The 10,517-nt window shown below is 41.1% G+C and overlaps 1 protein-coding gene across 1 annotated transcript; it reads left to right on the top strand.

Annotated features, from left to right (window-relative positions):
* Window positions 1-1,750: 1,750 nt before the first annotated feature.
* On the top strand, window positions 1,751-6,090 carry LOC140151762 (uncharacterized). The gene is made up of 3 exons (XM_072174099.1): window positions 1,751-3,300; window positions 3,544-3,877; window positions 6,007-6,090. Exons 1-3 carry the CDS (start codon window positions 1,751-1,753, stop codon window positions 6,088-6,090), a joined length of 1,968 nt encoding a protein of 655 aa, XP_072030200.1.
* The last annotated feature ends 4,427 nt before the right edge of the window (window positions 6,091-10,517 follow it).

Genomic DNA, 10,517 nt, shown 5'->3' with positions numbered 1-10,517 from the left:
CCAGAGGTTGGCTTGTCAAATATTTTTTGAAAAAATGGGCCACAAATATCGTGTTCTTAAGTTCTATATCCACTCACCCCCCCCCACACACACACACCCTCATCATCCATCCCCCCACACACACATGATTTAATGATTAAGAGACTCTGTAGATAAAAGAACTTTTGAACCCTTGCTTTTAAAGTAAAGCAAAACAAAATATTATTTAAAAACGATTACGATGTAATGTAAAGTAAAAAAAACCAACAACAACAAAGGTGTTTGCCAAACAGATGTTTAAACATCCCCACAGAATTCAATGTTATCGTTGTTGTTGTTTATCTCAACACAAAATTTGTACCTCAAAAAAGTACCTCAAATTTTCGGACACAACTTTGACCTTCATCTGGAGATTGGCAACTTTAGTTCAGGATCAGTGACCTTTTGAACACTTGACTCCAAAACTCGGTCGTACACTGTAACTTGTATCGGCCCCCTTCGCGGTTGAGTGATGGTTGGTCGACTCTGATATAAATTGACTCAATCACACCCTTTCAAAGTATCAAGCGTCCCGGTCAAGAATTTTGACGGTATCCAAATCAACTTGGTGGCCGGGGGATTCAATGTGGATGTGCTGGAAGACGAAGTTGTATTCGGACGACGGTGTTTTAAGAATCTGGTTTTTAATGATATTTCTGTCTCACCAATGTAAGATTCTGAACACTGACCCTTCAGGGTTCTTTGGGCCGGTATTATCTTTCTTGTCGGTTTTGTCTTTAGGGGAAACAAGTAGCTATCTCAGAGATTGAGTGGGTTTAAAGAATCTACGTTTTGGGTGACTTTTTGTCACAGGGGTAAGTGATGCGTCTAGTGCACATAGTTGTAGTTGTAGATGTAGTTTGCTGCTGTTTCCCTATCCTTCATTCTTAGCTTTCTACCCTTCTAACATTCTCCTAGCTTCTCTTCTATCATTCTCCTCGCTTCTCTTTTTTGCTTGCTTGAAACGCTTCTATACTGCGGACGAACCCAACTTGTCGCTGGCTAGCCGAAAGGCGAAAAGTGAAGCAAATTATGTAAGCCTTCTCCTGCCAGTACATAGCCTCTCCTTACTCAAGACTCCTCATGGCCTCCCAGCGGTCACTACTGGGCAACTGGCATCTTGCGATACCAGGCAGACATGAGGGGATCTGGGAGCAGCAAAGGGCCCCAAAGGTGTGGTACGCAGGCCCACCGGCGCGTGGACACGCCCTGGTTACACACCAACCTTTGCCCCAACTATGGGTCAAATAGTTGAGGTAGTTCACTACCTCAGGCGGACAGTCTCGAGTACCCGGTATTGTTTCGGCAGAAGGGCGCCATGGATTACATTCATATCGCGGCCAGTGAACACAAACAGGGAGTCCTGGGACCTGTACTACTTGCCATATCTGGTTGGAGACGGGATGGTAAGAGTGAAGGGCGATGTGGATCAGATAGTTTCTCTTTTGCTTCGGCCACTGGACAGCTGTGAGAAGGTAAACTCCAATGTCAAACCATTCTGTAGGAGTTGCGACCACAGATATTATAGAGCAACAGAAAAACTATGACAGCAAACCCATATAACACTAGGGTTAAAGTCCCTAACAAAACATCAATTCCTGGAACTGACGCTGATTCAAAGAAATCAAATGACGATTTTTCCTCAAAGCCTTATGGAAGGGACAAGTCTGATAAAAGCGTTTGTAACAGGAAAAACCTAATGAACTGCAAGAAAATCATCAACATCTCCACAATGAATGTGAGAACCATCCGAGAGAACAGATGTAGAGAAGAGCTAGTGTCAAACTTGATAGAATACAACATCGACATCCTGGGGATCCAGGAGCACCGCATAGTGCATAAAGAACCAGTCAAATTTGAAGACATCCTGGGACAGACTCTTATCACAACATCAGCTACCAGGAATAGAGCAGGTGCAGCTACAGGGGGAGTAGGAATAGTGCTAAGTGCAAATGCAAAGGCTTCACTGGCTGGTGTGGTACCACATACAGAAAGAATATTGGTTGCCAACTTTCAAGGAAACCCTGCAACTACTGTTATCGTTACTTACTGTCCCACCAATGTGGAAGACGAAGACAAAGTAGAAGATCACTATGACAACTTGAGGAGAACTATAGATTCCATCCCTGCGCACAATGTCTTGATGGTTATTGGAGATTTCAACGGCAGAATTGGACCAGAGGATGCAAAGTTCACCTACCATGACATAACTAATAGGAATGGGAGGTTCTTGGTTGATCTGGCAATTGAAAAGAACCTGATCTGTGCTAACACTTATTTTAGGAAGAGAAAAGGAAAGCTATGGACTTTCTGTAGCCCAGCAGGAAACAAGTACCAACTGGATTATATCCTTCTTCGCAAAAAGTGGAGAAACAGCCTACTAAATACAGAAGCGTACAATACCTTCTCAAGTGTAGGATCAGATCATAGAATTGTGACATCAAGGATCAGACTCAGCCTAAGAAAGAACAAGACCCTGCCTAGAGGGAAGAACCATGACTGGAAAACACTCTGCTCAGACTCCAAGCTTCAGGAGTTATATACTGTTGAAGTACACAACAGATTTCAACCCTTGGAGGAAATGGAGGAAACAGCCACTGAGAGGTATGAAAGATTCATAAAAGCCAACAGGGAAGCAGCAGAAAAGGTTATTCCAGTCAAAAAGAAGAATAGGAAGGTACGGCTTTCAAGCGATATCAGAGTGGTGAGAGCAAGAGATGACATCAGAGAAACCTATGATGCGTACCAGTTGGATGCAACTGAGAGAAACAGACACAGATATAAGGAAGCCAAGGCGAACTTAGAGGAAGCATATAATACTGCTACGGAAGAAGATCTCAGTAAAAGGCTAAGAGCGGTTGAGGATGCGCATGACAACTGCAAGCATGGACAAAGCTGGAAGCTAATTAATGAAATAACTGGAGGGAAAGCATCAGTGAAAGGTCAGCTGAAAGGAGACACACAGAATGAAAGAATTAACAACTGGTTCACCCACTTCAAAGATCTCCTAGGTAGCCCTCCAGAAATAGATGGAGAAGATGAGGATATTGTACCGGTGGCCAAGGATCTAAACATCAATGTGGCACCATTTAGTCAGGAGGAATATGCAAAGGCAAAGTCTGCACTGGTAGAAGGGAAGAGTTGCGGAGAGGATGGTATACCACCAGAGGTACTGAAAAGATGCGATCTGGATGGCATAGTTCTGGAGTTTTGCAATAATGCACTGATTAAAGGAAGCAAGCCTGACCAGTGGTCTGTTCTCAACATAGTACCAATTCCTAAGTCAGGAGATCTTAGTCAATCAGGGAACTATCGAGGGATTAGCTTAAGCTCAGTTGTTGCCAAGATATTCAACAAAATGATACTCAACAGGATCAGGCCTGAAGTAGACAAAGTTCTTAGGATCAACCAGAATGGTTTCAGGGTTGGCCGAACAACAGTAAGCCACATACTGGCCCTAAGGAGGATCATAGAAGGAGTGAAGGCTAAAAACCTGCCTGCAATAATAACCTTCATAGACTTCAGGAAAGCCTTTGATACCATTCATAGAGGAAAGATGCTGCAAATTCTCAAGGCCTATGGAATCCCTAATCAACTTGTGGAGGGCATAGCAAGGATGTATGAAAATACCAAGGCAAAAGTAGTTTCACCAGATGGAGAAACTGAACCGTTTGACATTCTTGCTGGTGTACTGCAAGGAGACACCCTTGCCCCATACCTCTTTGTGGTGGTATTGGACTATGCATTGAGGGAGGCAGTTGAAGGCAAAGAAGAGCAGCTTGGATTCCAACTGGAGAAGAGAAGGAGTAGACGGATCGGACCTGAAGTGCTAACAGATTTAGACTTTGCAGACGACATAGCCCTATTGTCTGAGGAAATCCACCAAGCACAAGAGCTACTGCAAAGGGTTGAATCATCTGTTGGAAAAGTAGGCCTCAAAATGAACGCTTCAAAAACTAAGTTCATGTCTTTCAACCACAATCAACAGATATCTATACAGACAAACAACGGCACCAAACTAGAAGAGGTGAGCGACTTCAAGTATCTGGGTGCATGGATGGCTAGTACAGAAAAAGATGTAAAAACACGCAAAGCAGCTGCATGGAGAGCATGTAACAGCCTCAACAAAATCTGGAGGTCAACTCTCCCAAAGAAATTCAAGAGCCGTTTATTTGCTGCTACCGTCGAATCCGTTCTAACCTATGGATGTGAAGCGTGGACTATGTCTCCCAGACTATGTAAAGAACTTGATGGTTGCTACACAAGAATGCTTAGATCAGTATACAACATCAATTGGAAACAGCACATCACGAACAAAGAGCTATATGGTGACCTACCGAAACTTTCACAGAAGATCAGAGAGAGAGGAGGACACGTTTTGCTGGGCACGCATACAGAAGCAAAAATGAACCTGTAGCTAAGCTGATCCATTGGACACCAAAACATGGAAAAAGAAAACCTGGTAGACCCCCTCTAACATACGTGGATGTATTGAAACAGGACACTGGACTGGATGTTATGGATTTGGGAACGGCCATGCAGGACAGAAGGGTTTGGCGTGCTGTTGTAGTTCGAGGACACCACTCATCTTAAGCAAGTAAGCAAAGCAATCTCTGTAGATTCTGTAGCTGCCAAATATTCTTCGTAGGGCTTTGGAGGTTCCTTTTACGTAGGGCAGAACTACTTGTCCTTTTGTCTCAACGTTTGTATTTCTCATGTTACTGTTCTTGGATTTAGCTTCTCTTGCTTTCCTCGCTTCGTCAAAAGACCAGTTCTCCTCCGCTATGTCCTCCTGTTCAGATATGATGTTGCCCGTTCTGTGGTGCAGGGTCTGGATTACACCCAGTTTATGCTGGCGGGACGGTTTGATTCAGAGTTCAAATTCTTATCGGCGTGGGTCGGTGTCCTGTAGATTTTTATTTTCAGCATACCATCTCCTTGGATGACTGTGTGAGTGTCAAGAAATGCAAGTGACATATTTTCCTCGTCTTTTCTTGTAAGCTTCCTGTTCTAATTGTTCCTTATAGACCCTTTTCCCTCTTTCCCATCAAGTACTATTCCAGGGGGGGTACATCCGCCTGTCGGGTGTCGCAAAACGCATCATCTCCCCGGGGGTGTAATAGAGTTTTGTTCATTACATTCTGGAATACGGACATTTCGGCTAATGCCGTCATCGGAAAAAGGAATCTCATATAATGGCGCCGATGACTCGTACCTTTCCGGGGCAAAAAAACAACAACATCATTTCTATGCGTTATTGACATGGGGTCGTCACGAAAAAAAGTTTCCTGTTATTGAAACCTAACTTTGTATACGTTTTATAGACCTAGAGGTGAAAAACTAATGACGGGACACTCGGTCGACGTCCGAAAAAAACCGTAAACAATATCTCTTACACAGATGTTCTACATGTCCTTTTTGTCCTTTTGCTGAATTATCAGTTTCATTCCAAACTAACACAACATCATAATCCCTGTTTCTTTCATTAAACAAAATCATCACTCGCCCACTGAATTTTTTGACCACCCTCATCCAACATAGCGTTCAACCAATCATTACTAAACCTACGCGCCGAACTATCAACACTAAATTAACGCAAACTTAAATGGCATACTTGGGCAACAACAATGGGGCGACGAATACAATACAAATGAAACACACTCGGCTTACAAGTTCATTAACAGATACTCCAATTCTTACAACTGAACGCGTTTCCATTAAAGAAACAAATAACAAGCAAGTAGCACTCCATGGGTCTATCCAACCATTGTTAAATCACATAAACTTCCAATTAACTATAAAAAAAACTACACTACTAATAAAGAGCTTAAATACAATCAGCACAGAAATAAACTCAATTATTTTCTCCTCATTACATAAAAGAAACTTTAATGCGACATTCAAAAAATCACATCTTTAAGAAGACGAAGAAAACTTTGATAATCCTCAACAACATTATTATTTAACTCATTACTCATCACCCACTAGAATGGCAAACCTAAACCACTATCGTCCAAGGTCCCTCAAGTATCTATCCTGGGTTCCTACGCTTTACCTCATCTACATCAATGACATCATTAAAACAAGCTCCATAGTTTCATTAATAATCTTTGATATTAAAGCAGCAATTAATGATTTGCATAAAGATTAGATTCCTACTTAAATGTTTATACTGATCACATTGTCCCTTTTAATTTATTTTTGTGTTTTTGTATATGAATTATTTATTTATTTATAACAATTCGGTCAGAGACCAGGCGAAAACCCAATAGTGCCAGATGCACTAAATTAAAGGGTGGCCTAATTACACAAAACACAAAATAAAAGGGACAGACATAAAATAGACAACCAAATGGATGAGAAAGATAAATACAAGACAAAACAAATGAGGTGGAGGAGGAGATGCAAACCTGGTCACTGATGGCAGATTTGAAGGCAGCCAGGGATGGAGATTTGACTACAATGTCAGGAAGGTAATTCCATAGCGTAGGTGTATATGGGAAAAAAGATTTTTGAGACAGGGAGAGACGGGAAAACGGAATAACAAGGGCGCAGGTGTTGAGATTGCGAAGGCCAGGGCGTGGGTGCAGTTTAAACGGGTTTGGCGAAGAGCATAGCTTGTGAAGGATTTTGTACAGGTGGCAGAGTGTGGCCAGATCACGACGTTTGGAGAGGAGGGGGAGGTCTACTTTTGAAAGTAGATCCTCATGGGAAAGCTTCCATTCTTGCAAGATCACGCGGAAGGCAAAGCGCTGGGAGAAATTAGAAAGACAAAGATCGTTAGCATAGATAAGAAAAAGAAGAGGGCCCAGGACAGAGCCTTGGCGTACTCCTGAGATGACAGGGGCCGGATCAGAGGTAACGCTATGAACTGCTATTACCTGCGTTCTGTTGGAGAGATATGAACGTAACCAGGACATGAGTGGACCAGTGATGCCAACAGATCTGAGTTTCAGCAGCAAAGGACTATGGGGTACTCTGTCGAATGCCTTTGTAAGATCGAAGAGGGCCACGGCATCTCCAGAGCATTATACCAGTCATGAAGGGCCGTATGTATGTAACAGGAACGGAAAGCACTCTGTGTTTGGACTTACAAGTCGATTTTTCTTTCCTGAATTACCATTTTCGAACTTATATAAGTAGTATACGCGTCTGTAGGGACGTTTATGAATATTCATGAACTCATGAATATTAATGAGGTAGGCGTGGCTAATTAGCATATATGAATATGAATGAGGGGCGTGGCTAATTAGCATATATGTGGGCGTGGCTAATCGTTCAAAAAAAAATTCCCCAAAAAAATCCCCAAAAAAATTTTGAAAAAAAATTCAAAAAAAAAAAATTATAAAAAATTTTCAAAAAAAAAAAATCATGAGGACGCGGCTAATTGCCACAGATGGATATGAATGAGCGAATGTAAATAAAATACCGGCATTTTGAACCGAGAAGTTGATTTTTTACCAGCGTTCATATTTATAGGGACGTATTTATGGATGTTAATATTTAGGGACGGTGATATGAGTCGATGAGCATTGAAATGAGCGAATGAGCATTGAAATGAGCGAATGAGCATTGAAATGAGCTATTGAGCATTGAAATGAGCAAATGAGCAGGAAAATGAGCAAATGAGCATGGAAATGAGCAAATGAGCATCGAAATGAGCAGGGAAATGAGCAAATGAGCAGGAGAATGAGCAAATGAGCAGTGGAATGAGCAAATGAGCAGCGAAATGAGCACTGAATATTAATGAGGAGGCATTTCCGGTTGACCTTTTCAAAATGGCGCTATATCCGGTTGACCTTTGACCCGGACAGGACCTTGTGCCCTTTGATGAGCAAGTGAGCAGTGAAATGAGCGAATGAGCGGCGAAATGAGCAGCGAAATGAGCAAATGAGCAGGGAAATGAGCAAATGAGCAGGGAAATGAGCAGGGAAATGAGTCAAAGAGCAGTAAAATGAGCAAATGAGCAGTGAAATGAGCAAATGAGCAGCGAAATGAGTCAATGAGCAGGCTATAAAAATGCCTGTTTCACCCCGTTCTTGTCATTTGGAGATCAGCTCTCGAGGAGTCGACGCATGGCTTCTATTTCAGCGTTCAAAACCCACCCTTGTCACGCGTGCGACAAACGTTTCGTTCGATCATTCAACTTGAGGAGACACATGAAAACGATGCACGGCGAAGAGGAGGAACGCTCCGAGACGGACGATTCCGAACCCGAAATTTCGGAGCCGGATGATTCCGAGCGGGGAAGCGCGGCATCAGGAGAAGATAGCGACGTGGAGTTGGAGGATAATGCCACGTATCGAGAATGGCTTAAACGGGCCCGAGTAGCTACTCGCGAGATGAGGGCCCAAAAATACGAAAAGTACGTCAACGAAGGTATGGCTGCAGACCTGGCTGAAGAAAAGGCCAATATGAAAACCGCATGGGCCGTTAAACGTGATTTTTTGACAGCTACGGGACATTTTGGCACATAACGTCCATTTGAAATATGACGAAACTCATCAGGATATCGTGATCGATCTCGAAGAGAAGACGGATAAAGGCATGGACGTAGGCAAGGCGGTAAAAATAACGTTGGCTAAACATCGATCTCAATTCGCCGGGCTTTTCCAACAGGACGAAGAGGATGTCGAGATGGAAAGCGATGACTAAAGCGCGTTAATCGACCGCACTTTTCTGGAAGTTGCTAATAAAAATTTAAAAAGATAGAATCTTACGTTTGTAGTTTCATTTTACGTGCTCATTGACTCATTTCCATGCTCATTTTCCTGCTCATTTGCACACTTCGCTGCTCATTTGCTCATTTCGCTGCTCATTGCACTGCTCATTTGCTCATTTCCTTGCTCATAGTGCTCATTTCGCTGCTCATTTGCTCATTTCCCTGCTCATTTCGATGCTCATTTGCTCATTTCCATGCTCATTTGCTCATTTTCCTGCTCATTTGCTCATTTCAATGCTCAATAGCTCATTTCAATGCTCATTTGCTCATTTCAATGCTCAATAGCTCATTTCAATGCTCATTCGCTCATTTCAATGCTCATTCGCTCATTTCAATGCTCATCGACTCATATCACCGTCCCTAAATATTAACATCCATAAATACGTCCCTATAAATATGAACGCTGGTAAAAAATCAACTTCTCGGTTCAAAATGCCGGTATTTTATTTACATTCGCTCATTCATATCCATCTGTGGCAATTAGCCGCGTCCTCATGATTTTTTTTTTTTTGAAAATTTTTTATAATTTTTTTTTTTTGAATTTTTTTTTCAAAATTTTTTTTGGGGATTTTTTTGGGGGATTTTTTTTTTTGAACGATTAGCCACGCCCACCTCATTAATATTCATATATGCTAATTAGCCACGCCCCTCATTCATATTCATATATGCTAATTAGCCACGCCTACCTCATTAATATTCATGAGTTCATGAATATTCATAAACGTCCCTACAGACGCGTATACTACTTATATATGTTGTATTACTATTATATTGTTTGTATTTTGGTAATTCAAATAAATATTATTATAAACTCAATTATTTTCTCCCCATTACATAAAAGAAACTTTAATGCGACATTTAAAAAATCACATCTTTAAGAAGACGAAGAAAACTTTGAAAACCCACAACAACATTATTAAACTCATTACTCATCACCCACTAGAATGGCAAACCTAAACCACTATCGTCCAAGGTCCCTCAAGTATCTATCCTGGGTTCCTACGCTTTACCTCATCTACATCAATGACATCATTAAAACAAGCTCCATAGTTTCATTAATAATCTTTCATATTAAAGCAGCAATTAATGATTTGCATAAAGATTAGATTCCTACTTAAATGTTTATGCTGATCACATTGTCTCCTTTTAATTTCGAGCCAAACACATGAGGTAAAACGAAGAATATTTAGTCCTGCAAATTGTCTATTTTTTGTTGTTGTTGTTGTTGTTGTTGTTGTTGTTGAGTTCCAAGTAAAGTAAAGTTTGATTTACCTGCGTTTACCGAGAGCTTATTCGCTCTAAACCAACCAATAAGTATTTTTTAGTTCGGAATTGATTAGATTTATTTTGGAGTTAATATTCTTATGTGACAAAAAATAGAGTCCGTAAGAAATACGAAATCTAAACTTGATGACGTATAAACAATATTGTTGATATACAAGATAAATAACGGCCCCAATATTGATCATTTAGGGACGCACCTTATTTCTTTAAGTTCTGGAGCAATAGGCGTTGTAAGTAACAAATTGTTTCCTATTTGACAAGAAGCTTCTAAACCATTCTAGTCAATAGGCCTCAATGGAATTGGAACTTGACCTATTTTGCTGTATTACTGAAACGGTATTGGTAAATCAAGCCAACACATAATATTATTTTTAGGTAATTCCCATTTCATTTTCCTATCCCCAAGTCGCGTGTATCCCTTTAAATTGGATTTCTTGTAATTTTCAGTCAATCAATTATCTCTGTCAGCCAATTAGCGTACGTATCCAATCAA

The sequence above is a fragment of the Amphiura filiformis genome, chromosome 5 (genome assembly GCF_039555335.1).
Source record: "Amphiura filiformis chromosome 5, Afil_fr2py, whole genome shotgun sequence".
NCBI classification, from domain to species: Eukaryota; Metazoa; Echinodermata; class Ophiuroidea; order Amphilepidida; family Amphiuridae; genus Amphiura; species Amphiura filiformis.
The sequence above is the reverse complement of the archived record's forward strand: the minus strand, read 5'-3'. Positions and strand labels throughout refer to the sequence as shown.

Excerpts from the sequence above, each read along its gene's own strand:
- LOC140151762 (XM_072174099.1), top strand. The coding sequence starts at position 1,751 with ATGAATGTGAGAACCATCCGAGAGAACAGATGTAGAGAAGAGCTAGTG. Across the intron at positions 3,301-3,543 it reads AACATAGTACCAATTCCTAA|GAAAGCCTTTGATACCATTC; the intron begins GTCAGGAGATCT and ends CATAGACTTCAG. Across the intron at positions 3,878-6,006 it reads TAGACTTTGCAGACGACATA|AATGGCAAACCTAAACCACT; the intron begins GCCCTATTGTCT and ends ATCACCCACTAG.